General features: G+C 34.9%; 1 protein-coding gene across 1 annotated transcript; it reads right to left on the minus strand.

Moving 5' to 3' along the window:
* Window positions 1-3876: 3876 nt before the first annotated feature.
* Window positions 3877-15789, minus strand: LOC113782688 (snRNA-activating protein complex subunit-like). Its single transcript, XM_027328572.1, has 11 exons — window positions 15510-15789; window positions 14970-15025; window positions 14763-14829; window positions 14622-14677; window positions 13189-13330; window positions 9202-9290; window positions 8991-9078; window positions 7313-7408; window positions 5198-5323; window positions 4845-5111; window positions 3877-4292 (listed from the first exon to the last, which is right to left on the minus strand). The coding sequence occupies exons 1-11, from the start codon at window positions 15648-15650 to the stop codon at window positions 4011-4013; spliced, it is 1410 nt and encodes a 469-aa protein (XP_027184373.1). The 5' UTR covers window positions 15651-15789; the 3' UTR covers window positions 3877-4010.
* Between the last annotated feature and the right edge of the window lie 4646 nt (window positions 15790-20435).

A 20435-nucleotide genomic window follows, 5' to 3' on the forward strand; every position in this document is an offset into this window, starting at 1 on the left:
TATTCTTATAACAATTGACAACATTAATCTACAATTATTGAATATTATATACATAAATGACAGTTATAATAATAGTTACGAAAGTGAAACATCCCTTTGAGTTTTGGTGAATTAAACCATATATATATAAAAAATAAAACATCCTATTTCAAAGGGTACTTCAAAGGTGAATAAAAATATATCAAAGTTTAGTTTGACTATTATATAATAAATAATCTTAGCGGCTTACAATTTTTAATCATATAAACTCTATAATGATAAAACATGTCATTGATGACAAATACAAATAAGTTTCACTAAGTCAAAACATTTCTCATCCAAGTTAAGCTATTTAAATTAGAACATCATTATATTTAAATACTATTATAATTACAATAGCACTATAGATCATTTTATGATTCACCATTAGCAAAAAGAAAAAAAAAAGAAAGAAGAGTTCACTAAAACCAATAAAAAAGTTCATAGAATGACTTAAAGAGAAACAACAAATTATTCAAAAAGTTAAAAATTTTAACTCAAATGACATAAAAGATAGGCATTCAAATCATCCAAATTTAATACAAAGACAAAAACATTGATACTGTTACAAAATAAAAGTACTCTTGGGATAAAGGATGCTTTATTGCTTGTGCATTTGTGGTAGTTAGCACAAATCAAGTTCAGAAAAAAAAAAAATATAAATATTAAACATTACTTTTTTTGGTCTCAATTACAATTATTCCTTCAAAGTATGATCTTCGCGTGCAAAGTATGTGCTCCATTATTAGTATCCTAAAGAGTTAGTAGGGCCTTAAATATTCTATAACAAATGAGAAAGTTGACTTTGAGAAAGAAATAGGCATTCTAAGTGTCATGATAACATCAAAACGAAAACATTGGACTTTTCAGCAAGAGGCAAGGAGGAGCATCGAGGATTGCCAATGCTGCCGGTTCAGTTAAGCCAATAACTCGCTATATATATAGTTAGTCAAGAAGACAGAAAAAAGGTGCACGAGCCATTATGATCATCTAGCTGGGTAACAAACTCATATGGGTGTTGTTCTCTTTTACTGCCATACTGTTGCTTGATGGACTAGCAGCTGTTTCCAGTTTGGAAAATGAGAAATTAGCTCTTGCTTCGGCAATTTCACCCTAAAAAGCCTCCGGCTGGCGCTGCAGTTATTCTTTTCTGTTCCAGTTGCAGGCTCATGAGAATTGCAAGTCAGCTTGCACTAAAGTTACATAAAGCAGGATTGTTCAAGCCTTTGACATGTCTGGGTTAATATAGGGTCAGAAAGACAACAGTTTTGGTTCACTAACTTGACAATGTCCAGGGATGCTTTAGCAAATAGGAGAAACGGCAAAGATTTAACATGAGCGGTCTGAAGAATTAGCTAAATGCTTGGAGCTTGGTTTCGGTGCATACATCCATTGGGTGTTATAATGACTTTTTTAACTTTTGGAACATTGGAAATCCCTGTTAAATCAAATGATATCGCTTTTTATGTGCTTAATAGGAGTTAAACAATTGTACAAGTTCTAATAGTTGATATAAAAAGATGCTTCTGCAGTTTCTCAACTTCTAAATAGGAGTTAAAAAATGATATCACTTTTTTGTACTTTTTGTTTTAAGTTAGGCCAGGAGTGGACTTGTAAGGTTGTTGATGACACATGCTGTAGTGAACAACAGAATGGACTGCGATCTTTCTTGCCCTCTGTAAATTCCTGACTTTCATGGATACATAGCAAAAGCTATAAAAATGTTTTATTATTTACCAAACTTCTAAATCAGGAGCAGGAACTTCTTGATCTTTGGTTGCTTGAAATTTCTCATGTTGACACTTTAGCTGTCATTTCTGCCTTGTGTTTTGCGTAATAACATCTGCTCCTCATATTCTCCACTGAAATCATGTCTCGGGACAATTTGCTTCATGGTTGTAATGGTTCAACTAGCTGCGTTTAAGGTCCAAACGAAAGCATGACCTTGAGAAATTGATTCCAAGTTTGGCTGCTGCAAACAGCTTACAACGGAAGCAAAGGATATTCTGCAGCACAGCCCCCGGGCGAAGGGGCACCCCGGGAGGGGTGGGGGGCGCAGTGTTATTAACCCTAAAATTTATTCTGGAGTTTCTAGCAACCATCACCCTGATGGCAGAGGGTTACAGACAAAAACTTGTGAGTTTCTGTACTTGAGGCTAGTGGACAGAAGAAAAACTAAGAAGTGGCATTCTGCATTTGAACAAGTTTTGGCTGAGTGATTTAAATAAATTTGGACTTTCAAAAGGTTCAAAAAAGCTTTTATTCCTGTCAATCCAAAGATCCCAGCAGACATAACCAAAGAAAGTGCTCGAAGACAATTTAGAAGAATTTGCAACTGAAAATTTTTTACCTCCAAACTTAAACCGGTCGATAAAAAGCATCTGAGCGACACGAGAATCAGTAATGGGAAAGGATAAAGAAGACCAGAGGCTAATAGCTTTAGCATAGCACAGCTTCTAACAATATGTTCTACATTCTTAACTGGAGCGCTACCAAAAACGCTAGAACCGTTTGAACAATAGATCTTTTGCCCAACGCCTCTAGAAGCTAGTCTCTATTGTTGGCTACGCAACTAGAAGAAACGTTTGATCTTGGTGGCAGCTTTAATCTTCCAAACCGAAGCAATGCTAGGATCATTAGGAGAGGAAAGAAAGTTGCAGTCAGTTGCCAGATCGTAGGCCCCTTTAGAATTAAACTTACCATCACAAGAAGTGCCCGGAATAAGAGAGTCATGTCTTGGTTACTCATCTGTCTAGGAATAGCTTTGATCATAGACATGATATCCTCTTCCCTACACCTAATAGGGTCCCTGAACTCAACTTCAGATAGGACCTACCCCCAACCAGTTTTCCAACGAAAATCTGACAACTTCTCCATTCTTGATCAACCACTTAGATCCAGCATTATACAACTGTAGACCTCTGTGTAAAGCAGCTTTACTCATGGAGCTAGGACACCTCTTAAAATTGTGTTAATTTGGTAATAGGAATTGTTATTAAACTTCGTTTTGTTATTTTACTTATTCATGCCACCAATTTCTCATATACTTATTCTTTTAGCGTGGTTAGTCTCAACTTATCATCTAATTGTAATTTATTTGACAAAGAGATGCAATTTAGGCTAAAAAATGATGTTTTGCCGAAAAGTGTTTTCATAGAATTTTATAAGGATTCAGGAGCTCAATTGTCATATATTCAATTCAATTCACATTACATTTTATCTTAAAACCTGTAATTATAACTACTTGAAACTTTGATCAAAACTTCAAAAATTAGGAACTAAAAATGCATTATCAAAACTTTTGACAAATGCCAATTTAAATTGACCCTTAATTATTGTAATTTTTCATTAGTTATCCTAAATTTGCCTGACATAAAAAAATATAGGAGGCTAGATTTGTTTTTCATGAAGCATTAGGGATCAATTTGACACATAGGCCGAAATTTGAGAGCCAGAACTGTACTTCTCCCTCTTTGTTGTCATACGTATAGCCGTTAACTACAGTACATGGTCATTAAACTAAAAGAAAGTAACGTATATAGACAGGCAATGATTTACAAAAGACTATTACTGAAGGCATATCTGAAGTACTCAGAAGTGAAAATGAAAGAATCTTATTCAATCATTTCGCTAGATGGTCTCTTAAGCTCAATGTGCTCCGAGCAATAGGCATGTATCATCAATTACACAGATAAGTTTCGGTTGGACCTTTCAATTCTTTCACATTTGATTCTCAAATAAAGGAAACCCATACACATCATTACAGAATAGCTGCTACGGTTGGTACAACATAGTTTTCTTGCAAAAGCAATTTAATAACTTATAAAATAAATTGCCAGCACAAATATACTCAATAAGGAAATAGAAAAAATCATTACCATATCTTTATGCATTTCATATGCAGGCAAAAACAACAGATATAATTAAAGCTCTTGAAGTTCAACTGCCGCACTGCATACGGTTTGAACACACAAACTCTATTATCTGTTTGACTATTCATGAAGATAATCATATACAGAGAAGTCACTGTACAGCAGAGAGCCATTTGCATAGTGAAGCATGTAATAGCAAAGATCACAGAAATAGCAAGGGTTCTCCAGAGCCCATTTGTCATCGACTGTAACCTTGGTCGCCTTATAAATCTTGCAAATCGAGCATTTTCTAAAACGCAATTTAGATTGAAAGGTTATCAGTGGATACGAGGCTCTGCTCTGTACATCCTCTGGGTGGATCAACCTCATGTCTCTAATGACAATTAGGTGTTTGCAATCCCCCTTGAGCACAATAAGATGAGCAAAATTAGTCCATGAGCGAGACACAGCTAAACAATTGAACACGTGGGACAGTTCAAAAAGAAATCATAAAAGTAGGTGAACTGGCAGAAAACAGAGGAAGGAAGATATGATGTTCATAATATGCCATTTTGGGTCCAGGAAGGGCTGGGATTGCTGGCTGGGGGAAAATTTCCTAGGACTAAGGCCAACTAGGAGTTATCATGGAACTGGGATTACCACATCAGCGTCTTGGTTGAATTTTGTTTATAGTTTAATAGTGTTTTTGTCGATGTAATTAGCCTGCTGACTCTTTGTATAAGCTGATTTTCTGATCAATGAAAAGTAAATGTTTGCTCAAAAAAAAAACAAAGTTCATGATATACTGACCAGTTTTCTGACCAGCATGAAATTACGAATACGAAATAGTGCAACATAAAATCAGCAGAAAATAAGGGTTCCAACAGTTTTCTAACTTTCCTTAACATACAATTCTGATAAGGTAACAACTGGACAGAAAAGAATAACTTCTAGAATGATTGTAAACAAGTATACCTGGTGACAATAGAGATATCCAGCGCCAAGTCGAAATCCAAGGTCACAAAAGCGAGTTTTTTGCATGTGAACAGCTTTGAATCGTGGTAACTGTAGTTTTTCATTGTTATCTAGAAATGCCTTTTGCTTCTGGTGCTGCTGTTGTTCACCAGCTACAATGAACTCCCATTTTTCAAGTGCATCATTCCTACAGTGTTCAAGCCACTTAAAAATGGGCTTACTGTAATCTATTGCTGAAGGTTCCCTCGTATCATTGCAAAATACATCCTACCAAAAGTACACCTCTCTTAGGGTGAGAAATTGAAGAACAGCCATAGGTTTCAGCAATGAAGAAAGCCATTACACTCACTTACCTCTACCAGGAAGTATCCAGATGGATCATACTGGCCAGCCTTTTTCATGATCTCATCAGTTAAACAATATATCTTGTCCCTCACTTCAGTCAAAAACTGTCGCCCAAGAACCAAAAAATCTTGTGTCTGCAGAATTTATTGGAAAAGTATAAGTTAAATTCAGCAGCAAGTAAAACTGGGGACAAATATCAATCAAACAGATTCTGGTATCCACCCCCTCCTAAAAAGAAAAAAAAAACAGAGAGAGAGACAGAGAAAAGGCCAAAAAAGATCAAACCCAAATCCAGGTGAAGTTCCCAAAAAACCACATTCCACGAAAGTGAGAGTAAAGTGCAATTCTAAACAAGTACATTGATTTAATAACAAAGTGTGATTAAGTATAACAAAATATATTTAAATGTCTTCTGACAGACCATTTTCACATGCAACCAGAAACTACATTTGGTGATTTGAGACAATTTCCCAGGTTAATGTGTGTCAATTACTCAATGGAAAGCAAAATAATGCACTTCTTAGGCATAACTAGCACAACTTTTAGTTTACAATGGAAACTAAAGATAGAAAGAAAAACAAACAAAAAATAAAATAAACGGCAGACCTCCCATGAGGGGGCTGCTAGTTTTCAAGGATATAAAGTTAAGACTAAATAACATAATTCATAAAAATTCAGAGCCTCAAGAAGAGATGTTCAAAACATTCAGCTCGAGGACAAGGCATTATTTCCCTCCAGAGCAATCAAGTGTCAAATTACAAGATGATCAACTCTAGGAGAAAATTAAAATAAATACAAACTCAAAAAATCTCATAAACTAGAAAAGGATCCAAGATATTACAACCACTATAGTCCTTGTAAGCTGTGTGCGCATATTGTCTAGTCCAGCTATCCTCAATTTGTTTTTATTGTAAGAGTAGTCTCACCAAGACATGAATAAGAAGCAATTGGTGAGAAACCCAGCATTTCTAAGGACCAAACTTTACATACTAAGAAGATAATTGTACATGTGAGGCACTAGAGTTAGAAGCTCTCCCTTAAAGATAGCACAAGGCATTATGAAAATCCTGAAACCACTTAACTAAATAACAAATTGCACCAATACATTAGGATTTCCATGCAATCATTTAATGAGTCTTTCCAGCAGCAGAATGCTGGTTACACACACCTAAAGGAAGACCCTAAAATTTGTACTACAGAATGCACATACATAGGAGTTACAAGTCCTCACCAAGTATCAGAATGGACATGTTACTTCAGGTTTCATCTGTTGAACAGCACAAGTACTAGCGGAATAGCACCACCTTAATAAAGTTGAAACCACATGTGAAAATTCTATTCATGAAAAAAATCAACTCTAGGCTAAAGTTTATATCACAAACAGCCAAAATTTTCAAGATATTGGAGGCTACTGGCCATTAAACAGCATAAACTCAAGGAAAGCTACAAATCACAATACAAACATAATGGTACAACTTTTTCCTTAGGACAGAAATCAATGATCAACATAATGTTATAACTTTTTCCTTAGGACAGAAATCAATGATCAACATAATGGTAATATGGCACAAGTTGCTTTCTCTGCATGAAAGGCTACCAATTAATTAACTCTAACTGCTGAATATCTGAGGTATGAGCAAAAGAATTTGCCTAACTTGGTGTTTAATGCGCAACAAGACAGTAGAAGATAACAACCATCCAGTGCTCAGTTACAATGGGTTATAAGGGTTTTAAGCTGCATTTAATCTTTTCAAATGCACAAGGTTATGCCAGAACAGATGTATGTCAATTGGTGGTTGAAATTACTATGGAGAGAGAGGAAAAAACAGAGCTTTGAGGGAACTGAAAGCCCTTCGTGGAGAATGCAATACAGCAATGTTCATTTTCACTTTCTTTTTTGGGCTTGTAGAATCCATCTCCACCTCTATAGATAGCTGTTGGACAAGTTTTTTAAATAAACCGATTGCTATCTCATATACCAATTGTATACTTATTTGTTAGTGAAAGGGAATAAAAACCGAACAAACAGAGATGAATGATTTGATCCAGCTAAAGACATTATGATTAAATGAGTCAATATAAAAGCATCATCATTTTGGATATACTATGTGGCAGTACTTCACCTTAGACCATGTTCTGCTGCGATGGTAAACCTCAAGGCAGAGAATAACTTCAGGAAAATGAACTGGAACTTGCTCAGGAGCATTGGATAATCTCACCTGCAATTAATTTATAGGAATTTAAGCTATCAGAACCGTGTAACATTTTAAAAAGCAATAAACAATAGGATTAATATGCAGAGTGTCTGCATGTTAAACCTACAATACCTATTACAACTTCCCAACTATGAAATTTACAAAATTCACCATCCATTTACATTTGTATACGCACAATCTTCATTGACTGCAAAATTAAATAGATCAGATCACTTTATGCATGTAATCCAATAATGTTCCAAAATAATCTTTTAAATTAACAACTTGCGATATTACTGTTGTACTTGTATAGACCTTTATTTAAAACTCAAACCTAATATTTGGTATTATTACCTTAGAAATATATTTTCTTATTGCAAGCTATTAAGTGGTTAAAGAACATTATTTTGTACACCAAATCCCAATTATAAAAGAAATCATCTGTTAATGATGATAAATAATGATGATAAAACAGTATAAATGCTATCTTCTTCATCATGTATATATGGGAGTGCAAACCACATATAGCACAGACAACGACTTCATACTGTTCTAGCAAAAAATCACTTTAACCTTCTCATGAGACTTGTGTAATGGAATCATGTTGCACTAGCTTAGATGCTCCTAAACATTAAAATGGTTTTCAGCCTTTCACCTACAGAGTAAGTCAAACTATCATCCACTTTGAGCAAGTTAAAGCATTAACAAGAAACAAAATGACATAAAATCCACAAATCTAAGCATATGCATACTTAATATCATTTTCACATATAAACAAATCCACTGTACCACAACTAGACATCTGATTATAACCTTAAGCATGTTTTCCTTTGATTGCTTATATTGTCATTTCCATTTTTTTCATGAAAACTATTTAGTACCATATAGAAATTATTTGGGGAGCACAATTAGGCCAAAACTGAATATAAGCATGAAGCAACAATCCTTCAAAGCTAGGTGCTTCCTCTCTCACCAATTCTTGTTCATACTATTCCTGTTATAGTCTTAGACAAAACAATTTATCAGATCTAAATAATTTGTCTTCTTCTTCCAGCACCTTCTTACAGGGAAAAACCTTACTGTGTTGAAGCTTTTTTTTTTTAACAAGGCATACTTCATTTAATTTTCTATAATTGCTTTTTACATTCAACATTAAAAAGTGCTCTTCATTACTCCCCGTTATTTCAATGGCTTCTGTCCAACTCAAACACCACCATCCTTGCTAAATAAAAAGACGGAAGGTTCTTCTGAATGAGTACTACATGGTCATACTTTTAAACTATTAAACTCCTTTTGCAACCAAATTAAGCAACACTCCAAAAATTTACTTGCAAAACATATCTAAAAAAGTTTGCCTCAGTAGAGTAATAGAAACAGGACATATTTCTCGCATATCTAACAATGCTAATGTTCACTTGCTCCAATCTGTAGGATAAGTAAGCTAAAAACCTGAAGTGGAAAATTATTTTTATTCAAAAGAATAGTCAACTTCATAGAAAAATAAGAAAGAGAAAAAACCAAATGCATAAAGTTTCAATCGTGGATAGACAGCACTCAGTTTCAGATACATGTCAATCAGTAAAACAAGGCATTTAATCAAGCAAACCTTAGGTGAAAAACTTGTTGACTTGAGTGATGTCATCTTGTCATTATTCATCTGGGAACTAGTAGGAGATTGATTCCTGCAACTACCACTGCATTGAAGCATAAACACAAAAGCTAAGATGCAAATCCTAAATACTTGAATTTCCTAACAAGAATGACCAGATCTAAGAACGAATGCACATTTCCAAATATCAAAGTTAGAAAATGCCTACTTGAATGAATGCAATCTCGCTGCTGTTTTATCTTCATCTTGTTTTTGTTTGATTTTTGCAAGTTCTTGCACCTTTGCAACATATCCTTCCTGATAATACAGGAGAAAATCTCCTTAAATCAAGTTGAGGTAAAGTTTTCCACAAAAATCAAGGGACAAAATTGGTAAAATAGCATCCCTGCTACTGCAAATATTTTTTCAGTTTAGCATTTTCTTTCATAAATTATATTTCCCAAACGAGGCAAAATCACAACATTTTGGTTTGCTAATTACATGGTCCATATTCAGATCCCCAAAAATTAATAAACAATCTAAAATGTTGAATATATCCTAAGTATATCTACAAATGTAGCCCATAAGGAACAGACAAAGGAGAGGCGTGTATTTTTTAAGCAGCCAAATTCTATCAAATGTTGAACAACATAATTCTCATTTGGAAGCAGAAAAAGATTGCCTATAAGGAAAAAGTATGTAAACTAAGAAAAATGGAGAGAAAAAATACTTTTCTTCTATTTCACTTTGGACTACACAATATACAAATATATATATACACAAGTGGATACTATAATCATATGATACTATAATCATACTATTACCTAATTAATATATGATACTATAATCATATGATACCTAATTAATATATGATACTATAATCAAATCTTTCCTAATATTTATATTATCAAATCTTTCCATAATATCATATCACATATCTTCAACACTCCCCCTCAAGCTGGTGAATATAAATCTTCCATTCCCAGCTTGACAACACTTTCATGAAACATGTTGCTACACAGTCCCTTTGTCATCACATCTGCAAGTTGAAGTCCTGTCGGAACATATGGAGTACAAATCAGTCCACTTTCTAGCTTCTCTTTAATAAAGTGCCTGTCTATCTCTATGTGCTTCGTCCGATCATGTTGCACTGGGTTGTGAGCTATACTTATAGCAGATTTGTTATCACAATATAGCTTCATCGGTTTGCTCCATTGAATCCTCAAGTCTTCTAGGATAATTTTAACCCACAATAATTCACATACCCCTGCTGCCATAGCCCTGAACTCTGCTTCAGCACTTGACCTTGCTACCACACTTTGTTTCTTGCTTCTCCAGGATATTAAGTTTCCTCCAAGAAATGTACAATATCCTGAAGTTGATCGCCTGTCAACTGGAGACCCTGCAAAGTCTGCATCTGTGTAAACTGCCAGATCAATTTCAGGACCCTTTTTGAATAAAATTCCCTGCCCTGGATGTGCCTTTAAGTAATGAAGCACTCGATAAACTGCTTGTAGATGAACTGCTCTAGGATCATGCATAAACTGACTAATAACACTGACTGAGTAAGCTATATCTGGCCTAGTATGTGCGAGATAAATGAGTTTCCCAACAAGTCTTTGGTACATCTCTCTGTCCACAGCTGTATCTCCATGAGCCTCACTTAATTTGTGATTCTGCTCAATGGGAGTTCCAACTGGTTTGCTTGCTGTCATGCCTGTTTCCTTGAGCAGGTCCATAACATACTTCTGTTAAGAAATAAAAATTCCCTGCCTTGATCGAGCCACTTCAATTCCCAGAAAATACTTCAATTTTCCTAAATCCTTTATTTCAAATTCCTTGGCTAGGCACCACTTCAAGGGATTTGATGTTCAGTCTTTTCATTGTGATATTTGCGAGTATGCTAAACACACTCGTGTCCCATTTCCTATTAGTAATAAACGATCATCTTCTCCTTTCTTTTTAATCCATAGTGATTTTTGGGGGCCATCAACTATTCCAAACATCTCAGGGTCTAAGTGGTTTGTCACATTTATCGATGACTGCACAAGAGTCTCTTGGATCTATTTACTCAAAAATAAGTCTGATTTGAGTTATATTTTCCCTGTTTTTCATGCAATGATTCAAAATCAATTTGGCACCAAGATAAAACACTTTCGTTCAGATAATGCTCGTGATTATTTCAATCAAACCTTGAGTCAGTTTTTCCAAAAAGAAGGAATCATACATGAATCATCCTGTATTGCCACTCCACAACAAAATGGAGTGGCAGAACGGAAAAACCGACATCTTCTTGAGTGCACTAGAGCCTTACTGTTTGAACAAAGTGTGCCAAAAGCATATTGGGGAGAAGCTGTACTCACATCAGCTTATGTCATAAATAGAATTCCTTCCAAGGTCTTGGGGTTTCAAAGTCCACTAGAGAACCTATCCAAATTTTACCCCGATATTCGATCTTCCTTTAATCTCACTCGAGTTTTTGGATGTACTTCCTTTGTTCATGTCCATAGTCATAACCGTGGGAAGTTAGATCCTCGTGCTCTTAAGTGTGTCTTCGTGGGGTACTCATCTACTCAAAAGGGTTACAAATGTTATCATCCACCTACTAGAAAACTCTATGTCTCGGCAGATGTTACATTTGTTGAAAATAAGCCCTATTTCATCACTCCTTATCTTCAGGGGGAGTTAGATACACTTGAAGATAAGGAGTTAAAATTTCCCTCCTTAGAGTTGACCACATCTGAGTCATCCAAATCTGAATTCCAAGAGTCAATTCTTCAATCTGATGTGGTAGAAGAAAAAAAGGAAGACCGTAAAATCTATGACTGGTTCCGGTTTGACCAAGTGTATACAAGGAAAGGAGATCCCATCGTGGTTACAAGGCAAGAACAATCCTCTAAACCAAGCTCCGGGAATGAGGTAACAATGAGTGAATCAAATCTGAATTCTACACCACCGACCGACCATTCTTCCAGCTCTAAATCACCTTGTCCTGAGCCTCTTAGCCCTGACCAGGACCTACATCTACCTATTGCTGTAAGGAAAAAACCCCGAGAATGCACCAAAAGACCCCTATATCCATTGTCTCACTTTGTGTCTTTTGAGAAGTTTTCCCCGAGCCATCAAAGCTTCCTTTCCACCTTAAATACAGTCTCTATTCCTAGCTCATTGTCTGAAGCATTATCAAAGAAAGAATGGAGACTTGCTATGGAAGTAGAAATGGATGCATTAGAGAAGAATGGGACCTGGGAATTAGTTGATTTACCAAAGAACAAGAAAGTAGTGGGCTGTAAATGGGTGTATGCAGTAAAGTTTAAAGCAGATGGGTCCCTAGAACGCTACAAGGCAAGGTTAGTCGCGAAAGGATACACACAGACATATGGAGTAGATTATCGGGAAACATTTGCTCCAGTAGCAAAGATGAATACAGTGAGAATTCTGCTATCCTTGGCTGTTAATTTTGATTGGGAATTACAGCAATACGATGTGAAGAATGCTTTTCTTCATGGAGAGTTAGAAGAGGAGATTTATATGAGCATTCCACCGGGATTCAGTGGGGTTGACAAGAACAAGGTTTGTGAGGCATTATATGGGCTGAAACAATCCCCACGTGCGGGATTTTAATGGGGTTTCAAGGAATCAAGGCACGTATGTTGCCAGGAAACATATGGGCTGAAACAATCCCCACGTGCTTGGTTTGGACGATTTGCCAAGGTAATGATAGCTAATGGTTACAAGCAAAGTCAAGGAGATCATACCCTGTTCATCAAGCATTCAGCCTTGGGGGGAGTTACTGTTTTGATTGTATACGTAGATGACATCATAGTGACAGGAAACGATGAAGGCTGGAGAGAATAAGAAAGGAACCAGCAATTAAGGCTGGAATTGACAAGAAGCAAAGGTGGTATTTTTCCCAGAACCCTAGACGGGCTCTGATACCATGTAAACTAAGAAAAATGGAGAGAAAAAATACTTTTCTTCTATTTCACTTTGGACTACACAATATACAAATATATATATACACAAGTGGATACTATAATCATATGATACTATAATCATACTATTACCTAATTAATATATGATACTATAATCATATGATACCTAATTAATATATGATACTATAATCAAATCTTTCCTAATATTTATATTATCAAATCTTTCCATAATATCAGATCACATATCTTCAACAAAGTACAATAAGAAACTAGAAGCATACTTCAAGATCAACAGTTTCCCGATTCACATGCCTCTTCCTCTTCCTCTTTTGTGAAACATTATCATTTGATACTGTCTTTTCAAAGTTTCTAGGACCACCAGTTGAGGAGTCACAAGAAACTAAAGTGTCGTTTCCTCCCAACCTAGTAATACAAGAAGTTAGAGTAGCAGATGAAAAAGCCCAAATGAATCTAAACTCCTGATCAAGTAGAGAAGAAAGCCCAACACAAGTCTAAGGAGACTAAATACATAAAGAGATGCTATCTGAAAAAAAAAAATGCTAGAGGTCATAATCAACACAAGTAGTAGCCTTACTTCGAAAGAAAGAAAAACAAAGCTGAGATGAGAAAGTTGAAAACCTCTCAACGCTTGGTATTGAAGTAAGTCGCTCTCATAGAGTAAGAAATAAAGAAATCAGAAAAGTTTCACAAAAACAAAGATGCCAACCATGAAAAAGAATCACGTGATACTACTGCAGTCTATTGCTTTTTCATAAACGCATTGCTCTTTGTGCTGGAACTTCAATTTTATAATTAAAAATTAAGTAAAAGACACCTTCCATTTTCCTTTTCCCTTTTGTAATAATCATAAGGTATCATTAAGATAAGCATGAGATGTGTGATGTGCAAGTGTTTTATAGAAGTTTATTGTCCATTTGCTATAATTACAACACTCATAAGATAAAGAATTTAACTTCCACTATTTCTTGTAGTAGTCTGAGAAGAGTTTCAAGAGTTAAAATGTTTGCACAATCCAGATATGTAAACAAAGTTGAACAGAAGGCAGTGAATGACTTTATATATAATTCTATTTGCTTCTTAACCTTTTCATAAGTCTCTGTGGTTCAGCTGAAAGAAAATTCTCATTCAACTAGCAGCAAAAACATATGATTTTAGGGACAGCTTTGGAACAGTGAACAGTGACTATGAAGATTCCTGCAGTTAAGAATGCCAAGCTAAACTAAAAGTAATGAGATTCATTTTACATAACCAAAACTTTCATGAGGATCCACTATGCATTATAGTATCTCTAATAGGCAAGAACTGCAGCCAAATGTTTCCAGGAATATTGCTGATTTTGTTCTTTTTTAAACCATTTATGTACAGCACACCATTATCATGTTTTATGAAGCCAAAATTCCAAGCTCATCTGGCTGCCTTTTTACATATCCAAAGTCACATATCACAGCCTATTATGTCCTTTATATTATGATAAACCTAAAACTAACCCAACTTTTTTCCCCCACCACAAACCCAAAGACCTGTAACATCTCTGAAATTTCCATTAATCAGTAATTTCGATTTCACTTCACTTCAACACTCAACAAAAGAGTGAAGAAGAAAATCTCAGGTATTTCACCATTCGAGATATAAAACATCAAATAAGGTTAGAAAAGAAACAAATACAGAAAGAAGCAATGAATTGTCTGCTAACCTTTGACATGATTGCTCCTGGGATTTTTGTGAAACATTTTCTATCAGCTGCCCATCCTGTCATTATCCACTAAAAGTTAAGAAAAGAATACAAAATAAGAAACTTGGTAATTCTGAGAAATTACAATTCAAAACAGCTTACCTTAAATGCCTCTTCAAAAGCCCTATTTACCAAGACCTCCTCGTTAATTATTTTAAGATCATTAACACTGCCAAGCCATTAAAAGAAGAGAAAGAAAAATTCATATAACATCCAAACCAGATATCATCATTAAAGAGTGCAAAGAAACCACGACTAATTCTGAATACATTGTGAAAAATAAAAAAGAAAAGGCAAAACAAAACTGACCAAAATTCGTCATCAGATATCTCGAGCGAGTCCCAACCAATCTCTGCCTTGAGATTCTGCATCAAAAACAAATTCTTATAAGTTTGACTATGCAAATATTCCAAGGAATTTATATTCCTAAAATAAAAAAAAAAGGATCACTAAAAAGAGCATTATTCAAAAATAATTAAAAAAATTAAAATTACTCTTGAAATTCACAATTAAATATACATACAGTAAAAATTCCATAAAATCAATTATCACAGTGAAAAAATTCCTCAAAATCAACCTTAAAAAAGCCTTTCTTCTGTAGATGGTTAAAATCAATTATCATAGTGAAAGACTTAATCAAAAACAACCTTAAAAAAAAAAACTTTCTTCTGTAGATGGTTAAAATTGTTCCCCAATTCTTACTAGCAAATAATATTTCCATATTAGAAAAAGCTCAATAAAACCTTCAACAAGCCACAATTTTCTTAGATACTTCAAAAATTAAAATACCCGTAGAAATTAGTAAAAAAGTAAAAAAACAAATATATAAATTTTTGTTTCCTTGGATACCTGAAGTTGTTCGAATACAGAGCTCTCAAACTCAGAAACCCTAGTGAGGCGCCCAAGCATATGGGGGCTATAGATAGGACCCCCGCAGGGAATTGAAATATATTGTTCGTCCCCGATGCTCAGGGATTCCGCCGCCGACATGGGAATAATTAGGGGTTTCCAACTGTATGTAGATGCTGAGAAATCAGGAAGTTATATATGGCTATACACAATGGGCTGCCGGAGCCGGCCGATAAAGAGCGTAATGGTGGCGGTGGCCGGTGGGGGGTCTACGCGGGAAAGAAACAGAAAAGAAAAAAAAAAAAGATGGTTTAGCTTCTCAGACTAATTCAAACATAGGAGAATTTTTTTTTTTTTTAGTATTTTAAACTTTACTTCTATAAAGAGAAAATAGGGAGAAGGAAAGGCAAATAATTTCTTCGCGGTTGATTTGGAATGTAAAAAGTCCGGACCGTTTTCTTAACAATTTGGAAAAAGAAATTTTCAATTTTGTGCATCATAAAGACATCATACTAGTTTCTAAGCCGGCACCCGCAGAGTTTATTGCCAAAATAACTCTTCTTTTGAAATATATACGGTGGCAAAATGGGCGGAATGAGTGGGATTTACTTGGATTTAAGATGGAACCGAGTCATATGGATTTGGGCCCAACCTTACCCATATGTGTTTTGGGACTAATTTGGGTGGAATCATTTTGGAATGGATTTAGATTGATCCCGCCCAATACCCAAATCTACTTTCTACATATTTTTTTCCTTTAATTCATTTTTTATTTTTTATATAACTTTAATATTTTTGAATAATTAAATTTCTTTTAGTTTTATTAAATAAACATGAAAGTGCTTTATACTCAGAATTCCCACCAAAATTTGGATTAACAAATAAAGGAAAAGATAAATATACAGCCATATTCCAACATATATCAAGATGGCCAAGGTACTTAGGGTGTTGAATATTTATCCTCATCATTGTCCAAGAATGACAGGTCTAAACTGAATAAAATGCTGGAAATTCTTGTGGATAATGACTAGGAAGACTGCTAGATTATATTCGCTGGTATGACTATAAAAATTGTTAAAGATAATTTTTTAATCTAATTTGAGCCCAATGGGTACCCAAGTATTTCCCAAAATTTCTCATCAATTAATGGGTATAATTGGGATTTGTCTCATTTTAAATCCAATATCAAATTCCAGTACCCAATCCGCCCAAAGTCCCCATGGGCATAGGTAATCCATTGGGACTTGAGACAAATTGCCACCTCTACATATACCCAATGTAACCTAATTTTAAAATTTATTACCTTTATAATTCTTTTTTTTCCATATAGGTTGCATATGTGGTAGGATAGAGATAGAGACACATTCTATCTCTCTTTCCCAACTAATATCTTCCCTGATTCTCTCTTTGAACCTTCCCACTTTTTTTTCCTTTATTATTTTGTGTCCTTTTGTTATTTTTCCTTATCAAATGTAATTGTTAAAAGCCAATATTTATATTAACAACATCTAAAACTTCATTATCATTTCTGATATTGTATCTGTAGATGAAAATATTCTCCTTGAATTGATAATTTCAAGGTAAATGAAGATTATTCTCTTGTCTTTTCTATTGTGCAATTTTTGGAACATTCCTATGGCCTTCAAAAAATTTTGAATACTAATTGCTTTAACAAATGATTTCTCACATCGTGTGTTTGATAAAATATCTAAGAGGAAAACTACGTAACAACATAAATCCATGCTCAATATAAGCATGTCCATTTGTAGTGCCTTGTGAGGACTCGCAAAATTTACTTATTTAAATTTCTTATTTCTAACTTATTTAATTATTTATTTGGCCATTTACTCAGAATATTTTATTTTGACCTTTTATTATTCAATTACATAGAATAATAGCTCACATGCATTTTTAAAGTGACCTGTTTCAAAATATAATTTTTGGAATCTCGTTAAGTGAGAATAGTGAATACGCGTTTGGAGACAATAACCGATTTGAGAGTACTATGAGCTTGAAAAATTGGAGACTTATACACTAGTTTTAAAATAGGGATTTTTATGTTTAATTACTCAACTATTAGTTAGTGATACTATCGTTATAAGAATTTCGTGAAAATTCCACTCTACAGCGCACAAATTGGAAGTACGCGTTTTTACACGCACGATTTAATTGAGGGACTTTAGACCCTTATTTTTAGACCATTAAGAGTGAATAATAATAGTAGGAATACAAGTGCATTAGAGGTTTAGTACACAAGTGAAACAATCTCGAGAGGAATCGAGTACGAAACGCGCGCGTACGCGTGGGAGAGAGAGTTGACTTTTGAACCAATTTAGAGCCACACATTTTAGCTTCTCTTGGAAGCTTCATTTGCAGCCGAAACCTCTCTCTCTCTTGCTCTAAGACAGCCTGCCATACAAGGAGAAAAACAACCAAAGTTCTTCATTTTCCTTCATCAATCCTTGCTTCAAATCTTCACCAAATTACCTCAAAATTCACGTACACTTTGATAACACTTGGAGATCACCTCAAGCTAGGAAAAGGGGCTTGCTCTCACGGTTTTTCTTGAGTTAAAAGGACCGAAATTTCTGCCTTGATCATCTAAGAAAGTAAGTGATGATCAACCTCTCAAATCTTGACTTATGGAAGTTATATTGCACTTATAAGCTCATATATTCATGTGGGTAGCTTTATTTATGTTGGAAATTTGGTGTGTGGGCTCTATGAAAGCCTACAATGGCTTGGTGGATTGATTTGATGATATATGATGCTATTTATGTTGGATTAGTGCTTAATCTAGTGGAAATACGTTGGGTTGTGAAGGAAAACTCAAAAGGAGAGAGTTGAGCAAAAGTGACAAATCTAACCTTGTTATTGCCGTGACCCTTAGTGCATTTTTTTGTGGTTCAATTGACTTTTTTATGATGTATACATGTTGTGTGGGTTGTGTGGAAGGTTTCCACAAAAAATTACGTGATTTGGATGATTAAATGTTGAGTTTTCGAAAATTTGTCAAAGCTGGAAATTAGTCCCGTATTACTCTGGCAGTGTTTTTGTTTCGGTCATAACTTTTTACTCCGATGTCAAAATCGATTACCGTTAGTGGCATTGGAAACTAGACACTTCCAGTTTTCCAATGATATAAAATGCATGCTCTGATTCTACCTGAGTGAACCATACCAATCTTTTGAACATGACTGCCCTATTTCGCTGATCCACTGGAGTGCAGGTCATGAGCTGCAACTTGATGCTTGAATATGGGCTAGTTGTGGACAGATTTTTAAAATGATTCCTTCTGTGAACTTTTAGCTTTATGAATATATTTTCTAACGCAACCAACCACCTTCAATTCCAAGTTGAATTGAGTGAGTTGTGGCCGAAGTTCAAAACTGATTCAGTGGTTGAAAACCCTCTTTTTGACTAGTAGATGCCTAAATCTTGATTGGGACTTGTTGTTTTGAAATTCTTGATGTTGATCACCTACCAAATGTATCTTGGATGTTTCTTAGACATTTTCTACACAAATGGACAGTGTTTGAGACATTTTGTTGGCCAAACGTTTTGAAAACGGAAAACGAAACCACAAGGCAGTTTTGTCTTGGAAGTTCTTGGAGATTTAATGATTTTGTTAACTGACTTCCAGTACGTATTTTTCCCTAACATTTGACAGAGGAATAGCTCTTATATGGTAGTATAATCATACCAAATTTGGTGTCATTCCGAGTCCATTTCGAAGCTCAAACAAAGTCCCGAAGTACGTGATCTAAACCTGGAATTTGCTTAATAGTTTCACTTTTGCAGCAACTTTGAGCTACCATATCTTGGTGCCCAAAACTCCATTTCTTGTTTCGTTTGTTATGTTGAAAACTTTTATTGTAACTCTAATTGAGTTCCAAATTTCAGAGGCTAGTTCACATTGTGTGAATTTTGCCGAATTTCCAAACTTTGCCGAAAATCAACTCAAATCTGTCTTGGCATTCCAAAACAGCCACTTTGAGCTAAATTTTGAATATATTTCATTTGGAATCATATAAAAGTGTCTTCTATGAACTTTTAGTACTTTGGAAGAAGTTTCTAACAGTACCAAGTTTTTCAATTTTGGACTTGTAGAGAGTGAGATACGATTTTTCAAAGATTACTCGACAAATCTGAAATTTCCAAACTTAAAGGAAATTGAGGGTTTTGAACTCTCTATCTCCTTTGGTATTGTTAGACCGTTGTATACTTGATTTCAAAGATGAAAAAAATAAGATTTTACTTGTGTTTTAAAACCCCTTTTTTTGAGCCTCGATTTACAAGTAATTAAGGCTCATTTTCGTGAAATTTTCTTAAATTGTATAAGTGTACAATCTTCCTTGATAATTGGGTTTATAAGTGATGGTTTATTATTAATTGCTCAGGCACTCAAGAGGACCTCCAAGAGGATCTCACGAGAGACGCCTAATCAATCGATTGTACTTGTTACTTGAATCACCCGGTGAGTGTCAAGTGTATGAGTACTTGATACATGCTTAACTGTTATAAATGATTGGAGATTTTGAAAATGAAGTCGAGTGTGTATTTTACCGCACTCGTTCTCATTTGAAATAAATGGAATGAAATGTATTCAATGAAATGAATGATTGAATGATATTAAATGATTGAATGAAATGAAATGGTATGCTATGTTGAAATAAATGGAATGAAATGTATTCAATGAAATGAATGATTGAATGATATTAAATGATTGAATGAAATGAAATGGTATGCTATATGGCTACATACGTCGCTGGAGTGAATCTCCTCGACTCACAAATGAATATGGAGGACGCCCAAATCTCACTGACTAACCTTGGACTCGAGCCGGCATGGGTTTGGTCGGGTTCCTTGGTGAATCATGAGAAAATATAAGTTTGACCTTTTGAGAGGTCTTACTTGGCATACTCG

The sequence above is a fragment of the Coffea eugenioides genome, chromosome 9 (genome assembly GCF_003713205.1).
Source record: "Coffea eugenioides isolate CCC68of chromosome 9, Ceug_1.0, whole genome shotgun sequence".
Lineage (NCBI taxonomy): Eukaryota > Viridiplantae > Streptophyta > Magnoliopsida > Gentianales > Rubiaceae > Coffea > Coffea eugenioides.

Bases quoted from the DNA above. Each gene is read 5' to 3' on its own strand.
- LOC113782688 (XM_027328572.1), bottom strand. From the start codon at position 15,650: ATGTCGGCGGCGGAATCCCTGAGCATCGGGGACGAACAATATATTTCA. The intron at 14,830-14,969 runs GTCAGTTTTGTT...ATGGCTTGGCAG, and splicing joins ATATCTGATGACGAATTTTG to TGTTAATGATCTTAAAATAA. The intron at 9,291-13,188 runs GTATGCTTCTAG...CTGTATTATCAG, and splicing joins GGGAAACTGTTGATCTTGAA to GAAGGATATGTTGCAAAGGT.